The 27,604-nt window shown below is 50.2% G+C and overlaps 1 protein-coding gene across 3 annotated transcripts in view; it reads right to left on the reverse strand.

The window, feature by feature from the left end:
• LMF1 (lipase maturation factor 1) overlaps positions 1-27,604 on the reverse strand; it is a 123,708-nt gene that overhangs the window by 20,925 nt on the left and 75,179 nt on the right. For 2 of the 3 annotated variants that reach the window (XM_080678953.1, XM_080678952.1), the window contains exons 4-5: positions 15,282-15,347; positions 1,025-1,192 (exon numbers count right to left, since the gene is read on the reverse strand). In XM_080678953.1, coding sequence (XP_080535079.1) covers positions 1,025-1,192; positions 15,282-15,347 — 234 coding nt within the window. Of the gene's footprint in view, positions 1-1,024; positions 1,193-15,281; positions 15,385-27,604 lie in introns of all 3 variants that reach the window. The other variant, XM_080678954.1, reaches the window with a different exon arrangement.

Below are 27,604 nucleotides of genomic sequence, written 5' to 3' on the forward strand. Positions count from 1 at the left end.
AAGGCATTCATCAGTGGTCACAGAGACCCAGAGGCCAGGGGCTCACGCAGGAGCACTGTCTCTGTCCTGTGAACTCATTCAGAGAAGGGGGTCAGCCCTCGATGAGCTCTGTAGTGACAGTAAAACCTGAACAGAGCTAGGTAAGGCCAGTGCAAGATGGAAAATTACAGACCGGTCTCATTCACTGACAATCATGCAAAATCCAAAACAAAATATTAGCAAATCATGCCCAGTAACATCTTGATATACACAGCATGACTAAGCTGAGTTTATCTTAGGGATGTAAAATTGGTTCAACATTAGTAGTATTAATGCAATTCACCATGTTTACAGATTAGAGAGAAAGAAAAAGTGACCTCACAACTGGTGGAGAAAATTCAACATTTGTTAAAATTCAACATTTAGCCCAGCTGGTATGGCTCAACGGAGTCAACCTATGAACCAGGAGGTCGCCGTTCCATTCCCTGTCAGGGCACATGCCTGGGCTGCGGGCTTGATCCCCAGTAGTGGGTGTGCAGGAGACAGCCAATCAATGATTCTCTCTCATCATTGATGTTTCTATCTCTCTCTCTCCCCCTCCCTCTTCCTCTCTGAAATCAATAAAAATGTATTTAAAAAAAATTCAACACTCATTCAAGATTAAAAATACACAAAACAAAAACCACAAACAAAACTTCCTAGTGAACTAGAAATAGAAGAGAACTTGATAAAGGCAGCCACAAAAACCCACCACCAGACCAACAACCCACAGTCACACTCACTAGGCCAGGGAGCCTCTCCTTGGAATCAGTGGGGCCTCTCCTGCTGCCCATTGAACTTGCAACCCCGCACCGCACAGACCCGGACAACAAGGGAAAAGACAGGAGCACGACTAGAAGTCCCGAGGGCACCCCTATTACAGCATGTAGGTTACACTCAACAAAAACAAACAGTTAGTAGGACATAGAAATTAAAAATCCCAACAGTGTTTTTCTTGGGAACTGACAAGCGATGCTCAGATTCCCAGGCGTCTGCAGTGACTCACCTGGAAGAGGATCTGTAAGGCACCATGGAGGATGCACATCCGCCGTCCGAGGAAGATGAAGAAGGGCACCACGAGCTCCAGGAAGTGGTTGCTGAGGGTCTCGAAGCGGTGGACCCACCATGGGGAGTGGTGCAGGAAGTAGGCCATGGGATTGGGCACTGGCTGCGTCTGTGGGACAGGAGGAGACCTGTGAGCTACACCCTGAGCTGCACCCCACAGGACCCCGCCTGCCTGCACTGCTCTGGTTACTGGGAGCTCAGATGCTGGGAGTCTGTGGTGAGAGCCCTGAGCAGCACTGGGCACTAGAAAGCCCCATGCAGAGGACAGGGTACGGGGGAGGGGCAGAGCTGTGGGAGCCTGTCTCAGGTGAATACTCACATACAGTTTGGTCTCTGCTTAAAGAGCAATGAAGGCTGGGGAACAGGGTCCCGGCCCCGAGTGTGTGTTCCTGGGAACACACATGTTGAAAGTGGGTGGGCACAATGCAACCCAGGAGGCTGTGTGTTGACTCAGCCGTGGTGCTGGCCACCCCAGGGCCCACCTGACAGGCTTGGTACCTCTGACCACAAGCCCTGTGCTCTCCCACCCCCATCTGTAGCTGAGGCTGGGAGCAGGCCATGTGGAAGGCCATGTGGCCATCAACGCTCAGAGGAGCCAACTGTGCCAACACTGTTTGGGGCTGGGTACATTCCTACCCACGATGGTCTGGACATGCCTTGAACTGGGCTCACGGCCCCATCACAGAGGCCCCATTGTGAGATTCAGCTGTTGGTGAAGGCACGATCTCACTGCACAGGGCCCCTCCATGCTGACGGGACACCAGCTCTAACATGAGCTGGCTCCCTTTCCCATCTGTGGAGAGTGTGGTGATACGTGAAGGGTGTGGTGAGGTCTACTGTACCCACCTCCCTCCCCTCCCCAAGGCCCGGGCCTCCTCTCGCTTCCAAGCACACACAGGTGCTCGTCTCACTCCTGGGCACTTGTGTTCACATGTACACATCCCACACACCCCGTAGCCACCGTCAGGAAAAGGCTGGGCCAAACAGATAAATGGGTAATACCTGTTGTGCCAACATGGTTCCAATTTTGAAACTTAAAGATGTTCCTGATAATATTAAATGGACTTGACGTCACACATGGTTTAGATCCCAGAGGAAGGAAGTGCAGCTGCCGCTGCAGCGCCAACCCAGTCCCTTGTGACCTGGCTGCTCCTCTGTCACCTGGTCCTCCAGGCCCCGGCCCCTCAGGTATCTCAGCACTGGTGTGGTTGCAGCCTGGCTGCTACCTCGGCCCTGGGCATGTGTCCTCTCAGATTTGCTGTGGACACAAGGAAGTCCCTGGCCTGTTGGTCGCCTATTGTGCGATGGGCACAGGGAGGTGACTGCTGACTATAAGGAGACACTGGTCAAAGCACAACAGCCTGTGCGCCCTGAAGCCTGACACTCAGAGTGGCAGGAATGAATGAGAGGCAGCGGGAAGAAGTCATGAAAATGGTGACGCCCTTGGCTGACTGGCCACCTGCAGCTCAGAGGTAGGACGGCAGCTGTGGCAGGGTCACTGTTCCCTCTGGGAAAGTGTTTTTCTGCTAACTTTTCATTTGGACATGCTTTTGACTTACAGAAAAGTTACAAGAATAGTAAAGAAAATCCCTGAACCTTCAGAAGTTTCCATTCTACCACCCTCTTCCTCCTTTCCCCCAGGTATGTATGTCTTCTGTGCCATTTAAGAGGCAGCTGAAACATGGTGCCTGGCACCCTAAGTACTTCAGTGTGAACTTCCCCAAAGAAGGGCGTTCTCTCATGCACGCAGTGATCACACACAGGCTTTAGCAACATGCTGCTGTCAGCAGCGGGCCTCGCTCCTCGCGTGGCGTCCACCATAAGGAGAGGCTGCCCTGCCTCTTCCGGTGCGTACTGGTGCCAGTGTGGACGTGTGAGTTATTTTATCCAGTGGGTTATAGTCCTGTGTTCTGACGGTCCACACCACTTTCTAAGCATTTTCCTACTTTCTGGCACTAAACATGCTCCAGAATCACCTGAACCCCTCCTTACCCTGCCCTGGGCACAGCTGTGTCTTCTGGGAGCCAGGTCCTTCTGATTGGTCACCGCTGTCTCTGGGCTGCTCAGCAGACCCCGAGTCCATGTCAATCTAGCTCATCGATATCGGCGTTTAACTGTGCTCTGAGTGGGTTTCTGCAGCTCTGGGGAGCACGTAGCAGGCCTCTCCCAGCCTTTGCCCCAGGGGCTCCCAGCAACTAGCGCCTGTTCTCACTTGTGCATGTGGAGGGAGGGTAAGATGGAAGGCAGGCCCTTCTGGGGAGGGGGAGACACAGGGGTGGGACAGACACGGAGGTGTTTCTGCTCAGAGGCCTGCGCTTTCTGACCACAGATGCGCTACACGCCAGGTAATGTCTGAGCTGCGTGAAACCCTCACAGTCCTAGAGTTGCAGATATTCTGGTGGTTAACAGCAGTTTCACACAACACCAGAAAAAGCCATCAAAATTAGTTCCAAATGTTTCAGCTTTTTTTTTTTTTTAACAGCAGAGCTCTCTCTGGATACAGTACGTGTGTACGTGCACGTGTGAATGTGCAAGCCTACCCCAAGATGCCTATGGCCCCTGGACAGGAATGTGTACCAGGCGCCCAGCACCTGGGCCAAGATGTGTCGGGGGGCCAGAGGGACCACAGGTGAGTGTGCTCGTTTGTAGGCGGGGGGCTGGCTCCCTGTAGGAGCCCATCAGGAGAGGGGACCCTGCTGCATAGGCTTGTTCTCTCCGGCAGCACCAGGAAGAAGGCTGGCACATGGGGACAGAACAACCACTCCTTGTTCCCCCAAGTCAGGATGAGCCCCCCCAACCCCCGCCCCGCCCAGCCATGGGCCAACTCTCAGTGGCCCACACAGGTGAGGGCAGCAGGCCGCTTGGCCCTGGTTTTGGCAGAGGGACAGTGGATCCTGCCTACTTCTTTGATGGTAAAAGGCCCTGCTTTTACCAACAGTCCCAGCCAGCCAGGGAGAGTGAGTTTTGACAAGATTGCCATGTCCTGCCCACGGCGAGGGGAGGCTGAAATGGTAGCCCCTTATTTACCCCAGCTTCCCCATGGGCTCCTGTCATCAACACAGCCTCCTCCGCCCACAACCACCAGATAGAGCGAGAAGGTAGAGGCCCAGGGCCCTCTGTGCCCACCCCTCCACCAGCACAGGAGGGCATGGTTAAAGCAGGCAGGATGGTATGACTACATCCATGGCTATGTTAGCATCGTCACTGGCTCCAGGCTGAGCTGGCCCTGACCCACTTACCTGGGTGGAGTGGACACCCCGAGTTCCACCCATGGGGATGTGGCCAGCCCAGGTCGGGACACAAATGTGGGTCTAAGGACCTTCTCTTCTCACCCCCTGGGCCCTTGTTGAAAAGGGCACCATGTTCCTAGGCTAGAAAGACTGGACTTTATAAATCCAGTTCGGGACTGGCCTGAGGGCAGGCATCGCCCACCTGAGGGCAGGGAGCTTCGCTGGCTGGGAGATGGGGCCACACACAAGGATGCGGGGGCCTGGGGCTGAGAGTGGCCCCAGCTGCCAGCCAGTAGGGAGACACAGACTTTGAGCAGAAATGTCCCTGACAGTCCTGCTTGTCCCCTGAGTCCTGGAGACGCCCACAGGGACAGCCATGAGCAGGTTGGGGCCTGGTACCACCCAGCTCAGTCCTGGGCCCAGAGGTGGAGGCCGGAAGTGCACAGGGTCCACCTGTCCATGCTGCCTGTGGGCCTTGTTTTATCTCTCCTGAGGTTTCTGCTATGCCTAGCTCCCAGCCCCGGCACCCAGGAGTGGCTGATACTCGGGTGGGCTGGAAGGCAAAGGCCCTCTCCCGCTGGTGGCAGGCACACAGCAGGGCTCGCTGAGCGTGGCTCCCTGCTCACTTCGCCTGGCCGTGACTGCCCTCGGGATCCTCTGCAGAGGCCCCATGTCCCTCACCCTCAGAGCAGTCTGACAAGGGGGACCGGTGAGCACAAAGGACTTGGCACCAGGTGTGCAGAAAGGTCAGCGGAGCTTATATGAATAGCCACATGGGGGACCTGTGTCAGGGCCTCCTTACTCGGTGTCCAGCTGGTGAGAACAAACAGCAGAGAAGCATCCGCGAGGGGAATAAACCAGCGACATGGGGAGAGACGTGCTTCTGCGTGACCTCCAGAGCAGTCACGGCTGAGCATCCTGAAGCGGTTCCTTCTCCAGCGGCCTGGGGCCTCTGCATCCTGTGGGGGTTTCTCAAGGAGCCCGTGTGGAAGTTCCACGCGCCTCCCCGATGGGCAGCCCTGCTACTTGTACAGCCATATAAAAGTGAGAAAAAAAACAGTTCGCTTGTTGCTCGCTCAGAGCTGGGGAAGAAGCCAGACCCTTTACTGAGTGATGCAGGAGGGGAGGCGCCTGCACAGGCCCCGTCTTCAGAGGGAATGGCAGCAGAGAAGCGGGGCGCCGGCAGCAGAGATCAGGCTTAACGGCACTCCCTAAGCGTTTCCAAAAGAAATAAACAGCCTGGGTCTAAAAAGAGTAAATCACTGAGCAGTGCCCACAATCAGCAAACAGAACCCGCCACAGCCGAGTGGCTGCACGTTCTCACAGCCCCCGGGGCCACCTCGCGCAGCACTCCTTACTTCCCACTAAGGTTCCACGGCCCATCCTGTCACTCACACAGGGCACCTGGGCTCCCAGTTGGGGCTCCAGTGCTTTTTATTTCCTGAACATAAATGCATGTTCTGTGTGAGCCCGGCCCTCTAGGAACCGCATCACAGGGACGGACGTTTCCCAGGCTGCATGAGTCACTGTGTGTCCTCACCAAAGCCCCGCGGCCTCTGGGTCCATGCCTCGGGAGCCTGGACAGAGGACTTGAATGCTGGCGAAGGGGCACATCAGGTTTGAGCAGGGGAAGGACATGACCCCATTTAATGAGCTGGGATAGCTGCTGCAAGTTCATGTTACTTCAGATTTATGTGCCGTTTCTTAACTCCCACAGGAGAGGTGCTGGGAGGGAGAACATGCTCCATGGAAGCACTGACCAACGGTGCCTGGGTGTGGTGGGGGTGCTGGAAGACCAGTCGCTCCCCACTCCTGGGGGGTATGGAGTCGATACTTCAGGTGAGAGCCCCAAGGCGGGCCCTGCGCCCTCAGCCCGCATGGGGCTTCACTGTGCCATGTAAATGAGAACAAATACGGTGACTGTGACATTCGCAGTCCCTGACAACATGGAATTCCTTGAAAGGAAGGCTCTCTTTTCCAAGAGCCTTGCTCCCTGGGAGCACCACGTGCGGCTCCTTATGTGGATTTATGACCTGCCAGGAGGCGGGTGTACATGGGGCCTGCTCTGTGTGCTGACCCCTAAAGACACTGAGCCCTGCTGGTCTGCGCTGCACCGCTGGGAGGGCCCAAGGCCTCCCTTCTCCTGCAAGCCCAGGACAGTTTTATTTCTGTTTGCACTGAGCTGGAAAAAAACCACCATGTCGTAAAATTTGGTTGTAAACCATGGAAGTGGCGACTGGAGCATCACACCCCATAAAGCATGGGAAGGAGTGCCCAGTGCTCCTGTGACGGCCGCTGGCCATGCTCACTTACAGGGCGATGTGTCCCGAGCACAGCCCAGCCCCAGCGCAACACCCAAACCCTCGCAACATTTAAAAGAGGTTCCCCTAAAGAGACAGTTTTAAATAAGGAAACCATGATGAAAATATGAAGAGTGATGAAAACCGTTTAGGGATTTAGAAGGTAACAAATCTTTGGGGAGAACAATGTCACTTCCTGTGGGGGACCAGTACTCTCCTCTGACACCCACCTCCCGTCCCTCAGTGAGAAGTCCAAGAAGAACAGAAATGTGTTGTTTTTTTTTTTTTAGCCAGTTTCCCATTTTAGAGACCATAAATCATGTGTCTGGGGTTTTAATGAGAAAGGGAACACACCACATGTGATTCTTGTCTGAAGAATGAGCTTCTTAAACTCGCAAGCTCCACTTGTTCCATTTTAACAGAACCCCTGTGGGTTGTACCCCTCCCACTGATCCAAGACCCCTGTCCCTTGCAGAGCCATCAGGCGAGGTTTTCCAGGTGGGGTACCACCCTGGGATACTGTAGGTGTTGATGTGTGTCTGTATGTTGGTGGCTCCCCCATGGGAGGGGAAAGGGACATACCATATACCTTTCAGGTGAGGGTCTTAGGATAAAAAGGTAAGACCTACTATGGCAGTGGTCGGCAAACTCATTAGTCAACAGAGCCAAATATCAACAGTACAACGATTGAAATTTCTTTTGAGAGCCAAATTTTTTAAACTTAAACTTCTTCTAACGCCACTTCTTCAAAATAGACTCGCTCAGGCCATGGTATTTTGTGGAAGAGCCACACTCAAGGGGCCAAAGAGCCACATGTGGCTCGCGAGCCGTGGTTTGCTGACCACTGTACTATGGGTTCTTACATGCAGCTGGCAGCTGGCCCAATGATGGGGCTGAAGGCTTCTCCCCACAAGACACAGCTGATGTGCCCAGTATCCCCCTTATGCTCACATTATGAACATGAGACTCCCCACAGCTGCTTCCCACCTCCCACTAAGGCAACTGGGAACGGAAAAAAGAAGAATTAGTTATAAATGTGGATAAACAATAGTACACACAGGCCGGGGACCACGGAAACACTGAAGGAAAGTGGACAATGTGTCATCAGGATCATTCATTGTGGTGGTTCCTCAAGAACTGCCATCCACCAGGCCCCAATGTATACAACCCACATGACTCAGGAAAGCCTGGATCCCAGGAGATGACAGTGGGCAGCATCCTTAAAGCACGGAAACAACCCTTTAGCCTAGCATTCCATTCTGCCAAAAGTCTCTTTCAAAACCAAAGTGGGAAGAAAGTGGAAAGGACCCCTCACCTGCACACTCGATGTGGAAGCAAGACCGGGTCACGCCCAGGGCAGAGAAACCTGGGACTAGTCGGCATGTGGATAAATGTGTGGGGTTATCTTTCCAATTTAATTGAATGTCTTTAAAGAGTAAATTGACTATTTACACAAAAATAATAACATGGCACATGACTTGTATAAAAGTAAACATATGACAACACTAGCAAAAAGATGCAGGAGGGAAAAGTGGGAGAACATCACTGTCCAGTTCTTTACCATTTATGAAGTAAGTCGAGTTATCACTTGAAGGCAAGCTGTGATGAATTAGATTTATACTATAAACCCTAAAACAGCCACAAAAAGTAAAACAACAAAGAGGTACAGCTAATAAGCCAAGAAGGAAAATAAAAAGGAGTCATAAAAAACATTCAACTAATCCAAAAGAAGCAGGAAAAGACGAAAAAAGAAATAAAGATTGAAACTTTTTTAATGATCACTTCAATGCAAATGATCTAAATATGCAATTAAAAGGCAGAATTTGTCAGACTTAATAAAGAAACAATACCCAACTACATGCTGCCCATAAGAGACACACTTCAAATATGAAGACACATGTAGGTTAAAAGTTAGAGCTTGGAAAAATGCATACCATGCGGACACTCGTTAAAAGAACAAGAGTCACTATATTAACATCAGGCAAAGAAACGTCAGAGCAAATAATACCATCAGGAATACAAGGTCATTTCACAATGCTGACAGGTGCACTCATCAGGAGGCCACACACTCCAACACTGATGCACCTATAACAGGCTTCCAAACACACAAATCAAAAACGGAGAGAAGTGCAAGTAGAAATAGACAAATCCACCATCCCAGTCAGAGGTTTTAATCCCCGTCTTAATACCTGATAGGACAAATAGACAAAAAGCAAGTGAGGATACAGAAGACCTGAAAACCACTGTGGTACAACTTGAATTAACGAACATTATGGAACACAAAACGCACACTCCTTTCTAGGCTCGCATGGAACATTCACTAAGATAAACCATATTCTGGGCCACAAAACAAGTCTGAATAAATTAAAGATTCAAGTCACATTCTGTATATTCTCTGACAATAAAGGAATTATATTAGATCTCAATTACAGAAAGATGGCTGGAAAATTCTCACATTTGTAAACTCAGTTACACACTCTAACTAGCCTTCATGGATTTTACATTCCAGTGTATAGTACGTCTCCCACAGGACAACCCTGAAGTTGTCATCAATTTAAAGTTAGGAAAACAGACTATGACCAGTTAGGTAACTTGCTCAGAAAGCACCTACTCACAAGTCAGAGTGGGCACCCCAAGAGGGCAGGAGCACAGCATCCAAACTGGGACCTGGGTTCAAGTTTGGATGCTACCACTCTGGAGCTCTCTGCTCTAACAGCAATGACCATCGCTGATCCTGAGGCTGCATCCTCACCTTTCATGGTCTTGGTCTGGTGGGGCTGGCCCTTCTGGGTGTTCCCAGGGCATGGGCCCCACCAAAACCCCCCTGCGGTCAGTCACCCAGCCAGGCCAGGTCCCCCTGCTGGCCCTGACATTACCTAAGCCCAACACCCCTCCCCCTCTCCAGTCCCCAATACACACATAAAACATCTTCTTCTTACAAGATCAATAAAACTGCCAGTGGACAAGGCAAATAAGCCACAACTCCCAATCTCCTGGCGGTAACTCAGTTACAGCATCTAGCAAGTTAACATTTACAGCTTTCAGTCACGTCAACCTTGATTCAAATTATTTCCAGATTGGTAGGCCCCTGTATCTAAGGGTGCTTGATGACCCCCATCCAATTACAGTACAAAACAGGTGGTAGCCCAGGTCCCAGGGTGGCATTCAAAAGTAGGACCTACTGGCCTGGGATGCAGACAGAAGCCACCGTGTTGGAGCGGGTCTGCAGCGCAGGGGGACGGAGGCTCTGCTGTGCTGTGCAGGGGGTAGGCAAGGCAGCCGACTGTGCTCGCTCATGGCTGTGGCTAGGGCTCAGGGACCGTGAAACACACTGGTCACAGGTGGCTGGGCTGGACCAGTGTTCGCAGGTGGATTACTGCAGCTCACCCAGAGGTTGAGTCAGCATTTGGTGAGCAGCCTTCCTTGACAATGCCCATTACCAGGAGGGCAACTGACCGCCTGGGAGGTGGGGAGGGTGCTGGAAGGGACTGGAGAATCCCACTGGCACTGCCGGCCTGGGCAGCAGGGCCTGTCCATGGGGCTCAGCCCACATTGCTCACCCCCAGAAGCACCTTGGCATGGCTGCCAAGGTCTCTGCCACGGGGAAGGAGTGCCTGGCCTAGTCCCGGGGTCAGTGTATTGACAATGACCACAGCTTGTGGAGAGATGAATAGTGTCCAGGGCCAGGGAGCCACAGCAACCCCGCCATGAGTTGAGAGATACTGGGACGAGGGCCGTTTTCCACCTTGTCATATGTGAAGACATGACCTAGACAGGCAGTGACCTTCCTGACCTCAAGAGAAAGAGGAAAAGCTTCTCCTAGAAAGGCCAGCAGAAGGTGCCCTCACACTCACATCATGGAGAGCAGAGTCACAGGAAGTGTGTCTCAAGCAACTTGCAGGGGTTCGGCGGACCCTCGGGTGAGTGTGATGTCGCGGTGCCTCGCGTGGACCGCCCATGTGTACCTGGAGGAGTGGCAGGCAGGGAGCACACCCAGTCACAAGATTCTTGTCTAGTTGCACATGAAGGTTCTGCTCCAACAGCTAGGCTCTGGATGGATCCTGGAGGTGCCTGTGAGTCAGCTGTTCCTACCGTGGGCTTGAAACTCTAGCTTCAAAACTCAACTGACGTGACACAAGGCCTCTGTTATGTGCTGTGAGGCTGTGGGACTTTACAAATAATAGGAGTGGAAAGTGAATTATATTCCTGGATTAAAGGTCAGCTCTGCATGCAGGACTCTGGAGTACAAGTGTAAACTTGTTTGAACTCATTCATGTATTCCTGGGTGTGGGGGAGAAACACAGAAAGATCTGCATCGGCTCAAGCACAGAGGGACTCAGAGGGGCTGCAGGCGGGACCCATGGTGGGCGGAAGGACCCAGTGAGGCTAGGACACCTCTGACAGCTCAGCGACCAAAACCACATGCTCCTTATCTGTGAATCACCAAGCTGTAAGGTGAAGGCTATTTTGTGTGAGTGATATGTCCAATACAAAGGAATTTGAGGAATAAATTTGTGTAATCAAAGTATACCAAAGTTAAAAAGTTCAAATTTGATTAATCTGTATTGTGGACACTGAGACAGAAGATACCCACTAAAAAGGGCTCCCGGTGGCTAACTGGGCTCAAATAAAACAAAAAGAACAAGCCATTTCCATGTAGGGCAGTGGTTCTCAACCTTTCTAATGCCATGACCCTTTAATATAGTTCCTCATGTTGTGGTGACCCCCAACCATAAAATTACTTTCGTTGCTACTTCATAACTGTAATTTTGCTACTGTTATGAATCGTAATGTAAATATCTGTGTTTTCCGATGGTCTTAGGCGACCCTGCTAGCAGTTCTCAACCTGTGGGTCGCACTGATGTAGGGATCTCTCATGCAAACTGCACTTCATGGAGAAACCTGCATTGAATTGCCTGCCTGCAGGGTGTATCTGCCATCTGAGTCAGCCAACTAATAGGACTGAGGCTTTCCCTCTCCAATAGTTTCTGTGCAGTGACCAGCCAGAGAGGCTCTATCCTGACCAATCAGGACAGTGCCTTTTGGACCAATCAAACTGTGAAGATTTAGAGTCTTCATTTGCATGAGGAAAGACCAATCAGGGATCAGGGGCTGGGACTTCTGTCTATATAAGCCAGCTCCCCTCTGCCTTTGGGAGTGCACTTTACCTTTCCACCTAAGACTGAAAATTGTGTTTCCTTGGCTGAGCTAAAATACTGAAGATGTATCTCCAGAGCAGAGTGGGGCACACCAGTGCAGGCCAGAGCAGACTGGTCCAGAATGGAGCAGACCACAGCAGAGGGACGCAGACCAGCGTAGCATAAAGCAGACCAGTATGGAGCAGAGCTGTCTAGCCAGAGAGGGGCCTGGCCCCAGGGCAGTCTCACAGCCATGCTCTTTTCACAGCTCTGCTGCATCACACTGGACACAGTTTCCTTCTTCATCACACTCCAAATTGGAGATTCCTGTTGGCACTGAATTGGCACCAACAACCCTCAGTTGACAATATGGAGCATAGTGGCACACACAGAAGTGCAAGTTTGCCGCTAAGAGCATTTTCTTGCTGTTCCAAGTGGAACGCTGCATATTTTAAGGGTAATTGGATAAGACATAAAACTGCTAGCAGGGAAGCTGTATCTGTTTTTCTCCCTTTCCTTTAGCGTCTGACAGCCGAGGTGCGCCTGTGGGCATTTCCTGTGGATGGTTTCACTGAGTGTTGGAGCAGAGCCCGCCCGTTTGTGGATGGAGGCTTTCAGAACGCTATTCTGCCCTGGATGTGCTCAGTGACACTGGTTTCGTGTGAGTGCAGGCATGGCCATCACCAGATCTGCAGGCACGGCGCTCAGTGGTGGAGCATCACATGGAGGCTGCCGGCCTTTTCTCTTGCTGTGACTGACTGTTTGCACTCGAAGACATTTGCCCTGTGTTGCTTCCGATTTGACTGGCTGAACTCACCAACAACCACCTCTTAGTTACCAGTAGATGGGAAGACAAGGGGCTGAGCAGGCACATGGGCCATTTGGGCCAAAGCTGCATGGCAGGGGAGGGTCTGTCCTACCCAACAGTGTGCAGGTTCCTGGACCTGAGCAATGAATCGGACAGCAATGCTGTTCATCTCACTCCCTGTGCTGCTGAAAGACATCAGGTGCAAGTGTCACCAGGCTTCTGCCAAGTGCTCTAGGTCTCTATATACAAGGGGCAGGGATGGTGTATCCCTGACCCTGACGCCCTGTCCAGCTGGTGAGGGTGTACTAGTAGAAAACAGCACAAGGACCTCAGGCCTCACACAGAAATCCCGTTATGAGGAGATGAGCTCTGCCCAAGAGGCAGGAGGGCAGGGGGTTGACACATCTCCCACCAGCCCTCCACTCACTGGCTGGGTCCGGGTGAGTGGAGCTCAGTGTCCACTTCGTTGCAGGGTCGGGATGCTGGGGGGAATTCACATGCCAGGGCTCAGCTCTGTGCCCTCCTGATTCCTAGACCTTCACCAGGCCTCGCTGTGGTAGCCCCATGTAAACAGCCAAGTTCAAGGTGAAATAGAAATAATGATGAGAGGGAGAGAAGCCTGAGCTCTTATCACACTGGGAGCCCCTACCTGTTGCCCAGGCTGCTCCTGACCCCCACTGGCTTGGCAGACTCCCCCAGAGGGTCCTTCTTGTGAGGCCTCTGCCAGTGGAGCTATGACACTGAATGAGGTGCCCTTTCTCCATTACCCGGGCCCCACCATTACCTGGGGCCCTGCTGCCCCTGGCCAGGGACTGGAGGAGTCCAGGTTGCAGAGGACAGGCCACGTAGCCCACCATCCTTGTCCCAGGGGCACAGATAATTCAAAGGGATGAATCGAATGGTCTGCAGTCAGCACACAGCATGGCCTGGCTCCTAAGGAGACATTAGTCGGTATCCTTACTCCAATCCACCTTACAAAGTGGGTGTTGAAACAAGCTTTGCTGAGGAAGGCTCTGCAGCTATAGAGAGCAGTGGGGTTCAGTCCCTCCAGAGGGCCTGCCTTGGATGCTATGGGCCTGATTCCTCGTGACGGCAGCACTGAGCTCCCAGGGCCTCGGAGCACTGCTTGGTTCAGCCCTAGATCCCGGGGGATCGTTGGCCATCACATTCCTGGTTCCTGATGAGCCTCAACTTAGCCTGTCCTAGAACGTCGATTCCAAGTGGCCCTGGCCTCACACACGCCAGTGCCATAGCCTGCTGGCAGCTGTCCCAGGACTTAGTTCACAAGCCAGCGCTATGGTGGCCACATTCCCGCTGCCTGCCCCAATCTCAGGCAGGCTCTGGTGTGTGCCAACTTCATGCCCTTGTGGGGATGCTCACCATCCCTGCCCTCCACTCACCACAGCTCCTGCCATTGTCCTAACACAGGAGTCCTAGAGCTGCCTCCATCCTGGCCAGAGAGCTGCACGCACAGTGAGCACGGGCATTCGCATCCAGCGGACTGACAGGCGTTGCCTGTTTACCATGCCCTGAGGCCCCTTGTGGGGACAGTCTTCACACAGCAGGCCAGTGTTGACAAGGTGGCTGAGGGGGCTGTGGACAGGCCCAGGAGAGAGCAGAAGTCCCGTGGCCCAGTCCATGGGGTCCCATGCTCCCTCCTGCCAAGCCGGAAGCATTTCATTGCTGGCACTTTTGGAAAGGTCAGCTCTAGGACCAAGGGTGGGCCGCATGGGTTCTTGAGCAGAAGGGGAGGACATTCCGAGGCATGTTAGGTGAGACATGGGCTGATCTCCAGACCCTAAAAATAAAGCCTGACTTCTTAAATGCAGCACACAGAGAATGACCCTGCCCGGGCTGCTTAATCGCTAACACAGCCCAGAACACACACAGGCACAGCAGTGAGGGGGCGGTACCCCATGACTCAGAGGTGACATCCAGGACTGAACACACTTGGGACTGAGAGCCACAGAAGACATAAGATGGCCTACAAGCCGCCTTTCAGAAGAAGAGCAGATAAAAACCACTCTCCTGTATTTGAGCCCTAAGCAACGAGCAGGGAACAGGGCAACAACATTCTGTCTGACGGCTGGTGCTCTAGGCGTTTCAAGGCTTTCACTGCCAATAAAAGCAACACGAGCCCAATGTGAGAACGGGCACCCAACAGGTATGCACCATGTGCGCGAATGAGCCAACATTACTGAGACGACGAAGGACACTTCAATGCCAAATACCCTCGAATTAATTCATAAGGAAAGGTGAGCCCAGCCCCTCACTGAACAGGCTAGCAGTCAGCAGAGACAGGGATGTCTGGAGGGGCTCTGACCGGGGCCTGGTCCTGGGGTCGGGGACTATGCCCAAAGCCCTGGGCCAAGGTAGAGAGGGGGCTTGGAGGGTCTGAACACAGTAGGACTGGAGCCTGCCCCCAGGGGAGCCGGGACACTCCTGTGCCCACATCCACTGAGGCTGGGAGCTTGGTATAGGGCCGAAAGGGCCAGCTCAGCCTCTAGGAGGGAGGGAGCCCAGCCTGACACCCAGGGCCTGGGCAGGGCTGTGGACAGCAGCAGAGGGACTCACTGCCCCAAACTAGAATGAACAACCAGACCCACAACCTCTCTGCCAGCCTCAGCAAGTGGGACACTCTGCCTCCCAAGAGAGGGAAGCAGGAAGGGCTCCCACATGAGCTGGAGTCTGTGTCATCACCTCATGGGTCACTGCTGCTCACCTCGTAGTGGAAGTCCATGCAGGTGAAGTCTCGCCAGCACTGGTCCCCCCGGATCTTGATCAGGCCCTGCCAAGGCAAGAAGAAGAAAGAGCAACGTGAACCGCTTCCCCAGAAAGGCAAGGAGTCCTCGGGACAAGGCAATCACCGCTGGGGAAGAACCTGCGCTGAAAGGAACATGAAGGGAGCAACACATTTGACAGTACACCTGAAGTGAGGTGAGGGGAAGATTTAAAGAAAGTTTCACAAAGGCTTCCATGACGAAAAGTCAGCAACTGCTCCAGGGAAAAAGAAACACCGCTTCCTTGTTAGAACCGGCTTCCTTCTGCACTTTCTTTAAAACTCAGTTTTTAGACTGTGAGCATCATCACAGTAACACAATGGTGAGGCTTTAAAACTGGACAAATTTGCAAAGCTACGCACACACGCAACCTTACTGATACTTTTATAGATGCCAAGGAGGATGTCAAAGGGATGTCTCAATTGCTACAGTGACACACCATGCAGCAGCTCAGGTGGGCTGGATGAAACCTCCATCCATCTGAATGGTCACTACTGTTTCAAGGCACTCAGGACCCTGCCCATACGCAGGCCCGAGAGTGCCTCCAGGGAGCTGCTTCTTCTTCGTTTTCTTAAATATATTTTATTGATTTTTTACAGAGAGGAAGGGAGAGGGATAGAGAGTTAGAAACATCGATCAGCTGCCTCCTGCACACTCCCTACTGGGGATGTGCCTGCAACCAAGGTATCTTGGCCGGAATCGAACCTGGGACCCTTCAGTCCGCAGGTGACGCTCTATCCACTGAGCCAAACCAGTTAGGGCTAGGGAGCTGTTTTGCTGCCTGGTCCCCTGGGAAAGTGGCTGCATGGAGAGGGGACTCTGCTGACCAGCCTATGGGCGAGCTTCTGGGAGCTGGCCAGCAGCCCCAGCACAGTTGGCTGCCCCGCAACCCTTCGCAGCTTCCAGGACGTCATGCAGACTCCACATCGTGGCTGGTCTGCAGTCACAGGGAGGACAGTCCGCTCACATGCCTGTCAGATGCAGCCCCACCCCAACAGCCCCCTTTCTCTCCACCTGATTCCTTCATAAGTCAGAAACCAACTGCTCCCCCACCAGGAATAAAAACTCTGCTTGAGATGCAGAGACTCAGTTCCAATTTCTGTCTCTTACATAATAGTCAGATTAGAGGGGAGAAAGAAACTGCACCAATAAAGAAACAACCCTAATGCAGCTCAGTTTTCTCTTGTGTTGGTGGTTTCTGCAGTTATGACTACCTGAGTTTCATCCAAACATCCATGCACCCACCCACCCATCCACCACCCACCATGCACCCACCCAGGTTGTCCGGGATAGTATTTCTCATTAAAGTCAAATGATCATGAACTTTCTTAAAAAAATATATATATATATTGATTGATTTCAGAGAGGGAGAGGGAGAGATAGAAACATCAATGATGAGAATCATTGATCGGCTGCCTTCTGCACACCCCCCGACTGGGGATCGAGACCGCAACCCAGGCATGTGCCTGACTAGGAATTGAACCGTGACTTCCCAGTTCATAGGTTGATGCTCAGTCACTGAGCCACACCAGTTGGGCTGATCATGAACTTTTAAAAATATATATTTTTGTTGATTTCAGAGAGGAAAGGAGAGGGAGAGCGAGATAGAAACATCAATGATGAGACTCATTGATGAGACTTATTGATCATCAATGATGAGACTCATTGTTTCTATCAGAGAGATAGAAACATCAATGATGAGACTCATTGATCCCCTACTGGGGATCAAGCCCACAACCCTGGCTTGTGCCCTGACGGGGAATCCAACTGTGATCTCAACCACTCATAGGTCAGCGCTCAACCATTGAGCCACACTGTGAAACACTTGCTGCAACAATGAGATTAGGGTTTGATTGAATAACTAGGGGTGATGGCTAAAACTGGTTGACACATAAAACTAACCTTTGTGCCTGGGAAAGACTTTGGGGAGGCTGAGGGCTCTGAGCCAGAGACAAGAGTGTGAGCTGATGGCTCCTCTGGTAGCCATGCAGCCAGCAAGGCAGAATGACTGTTCCGGATGTGGGACGTGTCCAATTTCAGACATGTGGAGCCCACAGGATGGGCCGAGGAATTGGAGCAGGTGTGGGGTGGGGAGCAGCCAAGACCTCTGGCCTGGACCCCTGGTGGGTGGCACGAACTCAGCAACACCCTAAGGAGGAGAAATGTGGAGTGATGTGTGGTGGCCACACGGCTTCTACAGTGAAACTGAATGGCAGAGCTCTGCAGTGCGTGTGGGCTGGGCTGAGAAACATGGGTGCACCTAACCGTGGTTTACAATGCACTCCAAAGGGACTGCAGTACTCAACATTCCCAGCACCACTGAGACCCAAAGGCTATTCTGAAGTTGGTTCTGGAGGAGCCACTTCTGCTTCTGCAGCCACCTTGCTAGGACTTCATACCTCGGTGGGGCAGAAGCCGCCTGGCCCTCAGCCACTGGCTGCTCCCAGCACTACCGAGCTGCGGCACCTTCGTGGAGTTGCGCTCCAAGGATAAAGACTTTGAGTGCATCACTTTGAAAAGTGGAGTCACATCTTTCTGGAAACTGGGTTTGCTTAGATCACAAAGTGCCAGAGAGACAACTCGTTTGAATTTTACCATACACAGTTATGTTGTGTGAAAACAGACGACCCAGATCTGAGTGAGCCCATCTGCCTATGGGAGAACTGCTGGTTTCTGATGAAACGCACCCCTAGTTCTGTGGAAAACCTCAGCTGTGCGGTCACACGAGGCTCCCCGTGAGCACGGCTCCACTCTGTGCATCCTTTCAGAATCTGAGGGTGAATCTTTGGAGATTCAAACCAGCGAAGAAGAAAAAAAACAAAATAATTAAAATGTCATTCAAACTCTAAGCTGATATGAGACACTTTAAAATCTGAGACATTCTTTCAGGAGCGGAAGATAATTATATTCCTCCCCATCTACTGATTTCTCCCTACAATGCAGATGTCAGATTTTCCACAGATTTTTTTTCTTCCAGAGTAAGTGTCAAAGGAACAAAGCCTTCTTTGAGACGTTTTCAGGCCAAAATTAATTCTGGAAAAAAAAAAAAACCCACAAAAAATGGTACAGACAGGCCACTAACAAGGCAGACCCAAAGAGAGGCGAGTGACCCACAGCTGCCCATACGACCCCTGCTCTCTGCTTGGGGATGGGAGAGTGCCAGGATGCTGGAACATTCTGCAGTGACTGAGAAAGCCCTAGGCCTTACAGGCAATGGTGGGAGGCAGGAGCACAAAGTCAGGAGCCTGTGGGATGCAGATGGGCTCCTCTCTGAAGCTCAAGGGTCTGAAGAGACACATCTTCAAAACTCCCATTTGGAAATGGGAGGGTCCAAGGCCTCACACCACAGAACATCCATTTCTGTAAAGCTGCACAAGTCCTGCACACTGGCCGGGGGGGAGAAGGGGAAGGCGCCCCCTTTCATCAGGGCACCTGTACCACCCCGGAGAGCTCTGTCTGCAGTGCCTCTCTTTGACATACACCTGTTCTCTCATCGTCAGAGTCTCTGCTGGCTCCTTTCCCACAAAGGAGAAGCTGCGAGGACCCTGGAGCCCTGAGCACTGATGAGTGGTTCACAAGTGTGTGTGTGGGGAGAGGGGACAGACCATTGCTCCCACAAGTAGGCATGGTGTCTGGGGCACCACTCACGGGTGACTTGGAGTTGGGCCAGTGGGGGCCTGGGAACCCTGGGTTCTTCCCTGACCTAAGTAGCATGCTTCTCTCCTGTGGGAGCTGAGGTGGGCCCACAAGACCCCATGTGTCCTAGTAGGTGGGGGTACCCCATGTGCTCTGTGAGCAGAGAGAGGGGGGCCCGATGTCTCAGGCATGTGGTGATGGCTGCATTTGAGATTTACTTCCCATCTGAAGGGTCCCATTAAACTCAGGGTCACCACCTGGCCCCGTTTTTTACTCTCCAGCGTCAGTCTTATGGTGTCGATACTTTTCTGACCCCAAGGTACGACGAAATAGAAATGCACCATTTAAAGCCTCAAACGGAGCACTGCGCATACAGTAAGTACCAGTCAGTTACGGGACATGGCTTGGCCTGAAACCTGTGGTGAGGGAGAGAAACCACTACAGCCATTTGCTGTGCAGTGTTATTTGCCCTCTCGCAGACCCAGGAGATTCTTTGAGAATTGCCATGGGGCTCCTGCCTGTGACAGATCTGGAAGTGGGGCTGCTTAGCGTGGGTGGAATGTCACAGGTCCTGGAGGCGTTTAGGACCCGGTTACTTTCTAGACCACCGGGAATGGCTGTCTTCCTGCTGAGGGTGGTTCCAAGGCAAGTGGCTGGAAATAGAGGCACAAAGAGGGTGCTGAGGAGCCTGGGAGCCTGTGCAAGTGAGGGGTCGGGGGGCTGTAGCTGGGGGCCATAGGCCAGACCATTGCAGACATATTTTTAACCAGAAATACCCATGCTGCCCCAGGCTGGAGTCCGAGGTCTGGCCTCCCTGGTGCTCCTGCAGGAAGGAAGAAAGCCCCTTTCTTCAGCTCTGCCCACACTAATGCAATAAAACAAATTGGGGTAATTGCTCTCCTCGGGGAGAGGGGATCCCAGGACAGGGCAGGCTGGCCAAGGAAATGACAACGACATCCGTTGATTGGGTCTTCATGGGGCATGTTGCATTCCGACATTTATTTCATTACATGTAATACAATTTCACTGGAGGCAATATGATTCCCAGAAAGAGCTCCTGACTCCAAACTCTCATTTTCCTTTAGCGACTTAGCTCCTTGCTTTTCTTCACTAACCTCTCAGTGCCTCCTGGGGCTGGAGCGTCTCTGGGCCATGCACACATGAGGCAAGCTAACAATCACTCTGAGTCCCTGGGCCTCCATGGTAAGAGCAGAGATCCAAATGCAAACTCACTGAACTTCCTGGTTGAAGCCTCATCTCAGCCCGAGAACGTTTTCATCAGACAGATGTATGAACCTCAGGGAGCCGATGGCCAGGTGTGGCTTGGACTCTGCAGCAGCAAGCAGTGATGCCTGAAGCAGACACGGATGAGCGTGCACTCACTGCCACTGTGCCAGCAGGCATCAGAGCCTCCCCCAGCCCCAGCCAAAACCTGCGCAGGGCTGACTCCTGATTGCATTCCAAACACTGCTCCTGTGAAGAGAAGTCAGCGGTCTGCACAGCTGCCCTCTCTTTGGTGCTGAGGTGCCCAAGGGCTGGGGTGACTGCAAGGCTCTCCCAACATTAGTAATGGCTAGCTCCCGCATTATCCCCAAGGTGTGCAGAGTTTATGGGGCTGCATCTCACTAGTGATTATTACATGTGAAAAGCAAACTCATGATTAAGTCTGTGGGTTGACCTTCAATTTACATGAAAGAATACAAACCAATCTTTAAGTGTTCAGTTCAATGTGTTCTGGGAACTGTATGTAATCAGATACCTACCGAAAATAAGACAGTGTCTTATATTATTTTTTGCCCCCAAAGACACGCTAGGTCTTATTTTCAGGGGATGTCTTATTTTTCCATGCAGAAGAATACGGTACACATTTATTGTTAAATGAAAATAAAGGAAATTTATTACCTGTATACGGTACGGTAGTACGGTAGTTGTCAACACAAACCAGACAAACTGTGAATCCTACAGTATCAAGAATTTACTCATTTATTCAATGACAATCATGTCATCATCTTCTGGAACATCATCATAACAATCCAATTCCTGAATTTCCTGGTGAATTGCTTGTGACTCCATTTCCTTCAGAATCAGTGGACCAAATCTCTCATGTTTAGCAATAGCACTGTCTTTAAATGAGTACTTCTTGTCAAGGTAGCCTGCTCGCAGTGCATTTGCAATGCAACTGTCAGTGATTTTCTCCCATGAATTCTTCACCCAAGTCACAACTTCTTGCAGTTTAGGTTTCACAAAGTTTCCACGCTGATTTCTCTCCATTCTATTTTCAATGTAGTCATTAATTTCCATGTGCAAATTGTCTTTGAATGGCTTGTTTATTGCAATATCAAGAGTCTGGAGATAGGCCGTCATTCCTGCGGGAATCATTATCTGATCTATTTTTCTTTCGTGAAGAAATGTCTTCATGTCTTTAGCGTGGTGAGTGCTGGCTGCATCCCAGACTAGCAGACCTCTTTGGCTCCCTCGCATAACAAGCAGCAGCATTAAATCGACCCACTTCCTTATAACTGCTTGTGTGGCCCAGGCTTTTTCAGTTTCAAGAATAAAAATGCCCAAAACACGTTCAATCTTTTCCTTCTTGCCCTTAGAAATGATTAAAGGTGGGATTTTAGTGCCATCCAGACGAATTGCCAAAATACAGGAAACACGTGCACTTTCGTAAGCAGTGGAGGGAATGTACGCTAAGGAGGCACCCCGCTGTTCAATTGTTGTTTGAGATGATTGGCCCATAAACACTGCAGTTTCATCCATAGCAATCATGTTGGAAAGATTGTATTTAGAGAAGTCAGCATCATCAATAAAGGACTTGAATGCAAGTGCTCGCTTAATAACTTGAGTATCTTCCAACCTAAACAATGTTGTAGATCTTCTTAAAGACAGTTCACTTCGCTGAAGGAAATTATCCAGCCAGTGTTGTGATGCTTTGAAGTCTTCGGGGGCTATGTCAAACTGTGGTGCCATTGCAAGGGCAAATTCTTGAATCTGAGCCCTATTCACAACCAAAGCCTTTGCTCTCCTGTCAACAACCCATTCACAGATCAGGTCTTCCAGCTCGGAAAATAATGGTTGCCGACCTGATCCACACTTGTGCTTTTTAGCATTTCCCTTGTCCACTTGTTCAATGAGGTTACCATACTCTGCTCGCCATTTTTGGACCAATCGGATACTCAACATCTTCTCTTTGCAGAAAGCAGTAAGATTTTGGCCCCAAGAGTCTTCCACGATTCCTTTCTTGTACTCCACGGAGTAGCTTTTTCTTTTTGCGCTCATTTCTAGGGGTAAAAAAAAAGGAATTGGGGTATCAAGGTGGGGGGAGGGGGATCACTCAAAATGACACAGGGGGATCAGAGGGGGGAATCAAAATGGCACAGGAGAATCAGAGGGGGGATTACCATTTTAGTAACCCCTTTTGATTCTCCTGTGTCATTTTGATTGCCCCCTCTGATCCTCCTGTGTCATTTTAAGTGATCCCCCTCCCCCCACCCCTGTGCCACTGAACACCTTCACCAGACATCCCCCTACCCCTTTATCAGACATTTACCCCCTGGGGCCTGCCTGGGGACTGTCACTGGGCTTGCTGGGGCCTGGATCTGGGCTGGAGCAGGGTCTGCCACTGACTGAGAACCTTCAGTCATCATGAAGGCGGCTGCGAGCATCAGGTAGTGTCACCAGAGACAGACCAGCACTCACCACCTTCGCCGCGTCCCATCCGCTCTAATCCTCCTGTTCTTCTACACGCATCTGTGAAAGTCTCCTCCTCTCTCCCACTCTGCACTCACCGCTCACACCGACCTCCGCTCCGCCTCCACACAGCAGTGACGTCAGGACTCCGCGTAACGTCACTGGTTGCTAGACGCCAGTCAGGGCAGCCCTAGCGACCAGTTTACGGTAAATTAATTTTCATTCTGAGACAGAGCCTGGGGGCCTTATTTTTGGGGGATGCCTTATATTTCACTCAGAAGGAAACCTGTAAGTAGGTCTTATTTTCGGAGGATGTCTTATTTTCGGGAACACGGTAGTACCTTAAACAGGATACAGGTTTCTATCCCACAGAACATTCCCTGGGACTCCTCTCCACGCAATTCCATGCCCCCCTCACCAGAAAACTGTGCAGCCAGGCCCTGCTCTGCCTGGCTCTGGGATCTCACACAGACTGACTCAAGTGTCAGGTGCTCTGGCTCTGGGTTCGGGTGGGTCATGCTGCACATGCTTTGGGTTCACCTGTGTGTTGCTGCATCAGGACTTGATTCCCTTCTGCAGCTGAGTGTCGTCCCTAGTGTGAATGCATCACAGTGTATCCATCCTGCCGGTGGACGTTTGCTTGTTCCCCAGGCCTGGCAGTTATGAATGAGGTTGCCGTGGATGTGTGTGGCCTCTGTGCGGACATCCGTCTTTGTTTCTCTCAGGCAAATGCCCAGTAGTGGAAGACTGGCTCCCAGAGCAGGCACAGTGTCAACTTGTAGGACACTGCCAACTGTTCTTCAAGGTGATTGTGCCATCTTATAACCCATCAGTGATGAAACCCACTAGGAATTCCAGTCGCCTGCACCTCACCAGCATGGGGTGCTGACAGCGTTTCAGATATGACCCCCTCGGGGGTTAAATGCTGTCTCCGAGCTTTTCATGCACTTGTCTCCTTTCTTATATCTTCATTAGTGAAGTATGTTCAGGTCCTATGTCCTGTTATTGAGATTTGTATGTTTTTGGTTAGACCTATGCACTGCTAATACTTTTCCAGTTTCTGGCTTGCCTATTCATTTTCTTAATGGTGTCTTTTGATTATGGAAAATTTTAATATCGATATTTTTTTCTTTCATGCTTAGTGCTTTTTTATGCCCTGTCCAATAAATTTTTGTCAACCTCAAAGTAACTATGTTATCTTTGAAAACATTATGATTCTGGCGTTCATGTTTATTAAAAAAAAAAAAAACTTTCCTTGCCCCACTGTTTTGATTTAGTGTCTTGGTTGAAAATCAATTGACTGTATCTTTGTGAATGTGTTTCTGAAAGATGCTCTTTATGATTTCTTTATGAACTTTAAGGCTTTGCTTTTACATTTAGGTACATGATGTCTTTCAAATTAGAGTTCAGTATAAATGAAATTGCAGTCAAAGCTCATTTTATTTTTCTATACAGATATCCAATGATTTTAACACTATTTATTAAAAAATGTCTTTTCTTTACCCATGGATTTGATACATTAATATCAATCGACAATAGAGACTGGGTCTGTTTCTGAACTATTCTCTTCTGATCTGTTTTTTTTAGCTTAGATCAATGCCAAATACTTCAGTCTTAAATTAAGCTATAAAATCAGGAAGTATAAGTCCTCCAACTTTGTTCTTCTTTCTCAAGATTCTCTGTATTTCCATGTAAATTTTAGAACTGGCATGTCAATTTCTCCAAAAAGGCCCCCTGGGAGTTTGATAGAAATTGCCTTGAGTCGACATATAAATTTGGGTAAAATAGACATCTTAACAACAGTGAGTCTTCTGACCCACGATCATGGTACATCACTTCATTTATGTAGGTCTTTTAAATTCCTATCAGCAATGTTGTGCAGTTTTAGTGTACACGTCTTGGACCTTCTTAATCAGATTTATTATGGGGGTATCTGGGGGCTGTTGATGCAATTGTAGACAGTATTCTCAGTTGTTTTTGTAATCTGTCTTATTTTCTAATAATTTCTTAATAGTATAGTACAGTTATCTTCTCATTGACCTTTATCCTGGAACCTTGTGAAATTCATGTATTCATTTTAGTAACTGCTTTTTAGATTCCCCCGGATATTCCACATACACAATCGTATCTATGAATAACAGTTTCATTTCTTTTTCTTGTCTGATTGCACTAAGACTTCCAGGAGAGCGTTGAAGAGCAGAATGAGGAACAGACATCCGGGCCTGGTTTCTAACCGCACGTGAAAGCTTCCTCCTCACCGTGAGGAGCCGTGTGAGCTGAGGCGTCACAGAGGCCTTTGTCAGGCTGAGGAAGTTCTGTCATGAGTGGGTGCTGAATTGTATCATGTGCTTTTTTTTTTTGCATTTGAGATGATAAAATACTTCTTCATCTATATTCTGTTACTATAGTGAATTGCATTAATTGGCTTTTAAATGTTAAAACCACCTCACACTCCTGAGATAGAGCATGCCTTTTTATATTGCCGGATTTGATTTGCTGATATTTTGCAGAGGGTGTCTATGCCTTTGCTCATGAGGGACAGCAGTCTCTACTTTCCTTTTGCTGATGTCCTCGTCAGCTTTTGGTATCACTGTTCTGCTGGTCACATAAAAACAATTTAGGAAGTGTTCCCTCCTCTGCTATTTTCCAAAAGAGTTTGTGTGTAGGATTGCTATTATTTCCTCCTAAAGCATTTGATAGATTCTACTGGTGAAGCCATCTGGGCCTGCACTTTTCTTTCTGGAATGGTTTTTGATTACAAATTCAATTTATTTCACAGGTATGGAGCCACTTAGATTTCCTGTTTCCTTTTGTCTCAGTTTTGGTAAGCTGCATTTGTCCATTTCATCTAAATCGTTGAATTTATTGGCCCAAAGCTTTCATAATATCCCAGGTGACTCTTTATGGCAGGATCTCGGACGCAATTACCAGTTATTTGAGGAAAGTGTTTTCTCACGGTGCCCTTCAATCACAGCCTGGCTGCGGCTCCCAGCTCTGCTGAATTCTGACCTGAAAACTATAGGTCCCCTGGGCCTGTGTTTTCTGCATTTCAGATATGGCTTTTTTTCCCCTTGTGTTAACAAGACAGTAGGACAGTCTGCACACAAGGAGCTTCAGAAGGCCCTCCTGTGGGTGCTGCAGCCAGGTGTGAGCACAGAGCCGCAAGCAGCGCAGGTGTTTAGCAGTCAAGCCCCTGCTGATAAATGACTAAGGACTTGAAGCCACATGGAAAATGCACCAGCATCTTGTCACTGCTTTCTGCAGCCTGTAGGTTATTCGGGGGTCACAGAAATGTATAGACAGGAACGCTAATCCTCACGTCAGCTTCTGAGAGGCGTCAGAGGCTCTTGTTCATGCCCGACTTCACCAGGTCCTGACCCTTTGTTCCTCCTTTCATACCGTGTGGATGAAAAAGGGGTTCTATGGAAAGTAAACTCACAGGGTGATCTGATCATAAATTCTTAACCGAGCAAATCATAGTGGGCAGTCAAGTCCCAGGCATATAACTTTTTAGTGAAAGGTTTGTCTCTGACTTAAGCAAGCCCTGCCCATTGTTTCTGTGTTTCTCGGTTAACACACCTTTGAAGTAAACATAACCACCTTCAAAAGAGCACATAATCTCTTTAACTGTCCTGTAATTCAATCCCACCTTGCTTCCTCCCACCCTCATGCCATCTTCCCGGATTTCAAATGCATATAGGAACTGTGAAACTGTCTGGAGCCTCTGAGATCTTGCTCCCTGGCATAGGTCATCAGCTAGGCTCAAATAAACTCTTATAGAAATTTTCTGCAGGTTTAAACATTACTTATGTCAACGGTTGTATCCCTCCACTTCCGCCATATAAAAATGACCTGCTCCAGCATAGCAAATATGCAACTTGAATGAAAACTGCTAATTTTAGCCCAGCTAGCATGGCTCAGTGGTTGAGTGTCGACCTATGAACCAGGAGGTCATGGTTCGATTACCGGTCAGGGCAAATGCCAGGGTTGCGGGCTCCATCCCCAGTGTGGGGTGTGCAGGAGGCAGCCGATCAATGATTTTCTCATCATTGATGTTTCTAGCTCTCTCCCTCTTCCTTCCTCTCTGAAATCAATAAAAACGTATTTAAAAAAATAAAAACAAACCTGCTAATTTTAGCTGTGATTTTGCTCAATAAGAGCTGAGGGTACTAAGTATTTAACTCCTAAAAGGTCTTCAAGCAATAATAAAAATAATGTGCTATCAGGAGGAATGTGGAACAAGATGTTGGGAGAATTGTGGAGCGCGCAGGAAACAAAAGCCACGCTGGCACACTGAGTGCAAGCAGGAGCAGCTGTGCTAGGAGGCCCACCCCCAGCAGTGGAATTCATCAGCAATCAGGTTCCCCACACCTTCTGCCTTATTCCCACGATTCTGGAGAGCGTTTGGACACCAGAAGTATTTTTTCACTTGATATTCATTGTTCAGGTTTGCACGTTCTCTGTAAGGCAATGCTTACGCCAAAGCAGGTTCCTACAGGAGAGAGAGAGATGGCAGCAAAGAGTCCTGCACATCTGCTGCTGCCAAACCCGACAGCCCTGTACACATGCCCCAGACAGAGGCCAGGCAGAGGAGGCGGAGAGCTGGAAAGAGGGAGGTGCAGAAGAAAGTGGGCTTCGGTTTCTCAATTCTTGGGGTGGGGGTCAAACTAAAACCGCATGGTACTATCCAGGTCTGAGAATTCCCAGCAACAAGGGCACTGGCTTAATTCCCAGAATTTTAGCAATTGAGAGCTCTAAACCCTCAGCACACACAGTTCATCAGCCTGTGACAGTGTGACATAATCAAGGACAGCTTCAGCTCCAAAGGCCCGTGTGGAAAATCCATTGTCTGCTCCGCCTAAGAAGCGCAGGGGTCAGAAGCAAAGGGCTCCAGGCTTCGGTGACAGGTTTTTGACATGCTCCGGGGTAAAAACTT

This window comes from Plecotus auritus (genome assembly GCF_963455305.1).
Source record: "Plecotus auritus genome assembly, chromosome: 7".
Lineage (NCBI taxonomy): Eukaryota > Metazoa > Chordata > Mammalia > Chiroptera > Vespertilionidae > Plecotus > Plecotus auritus.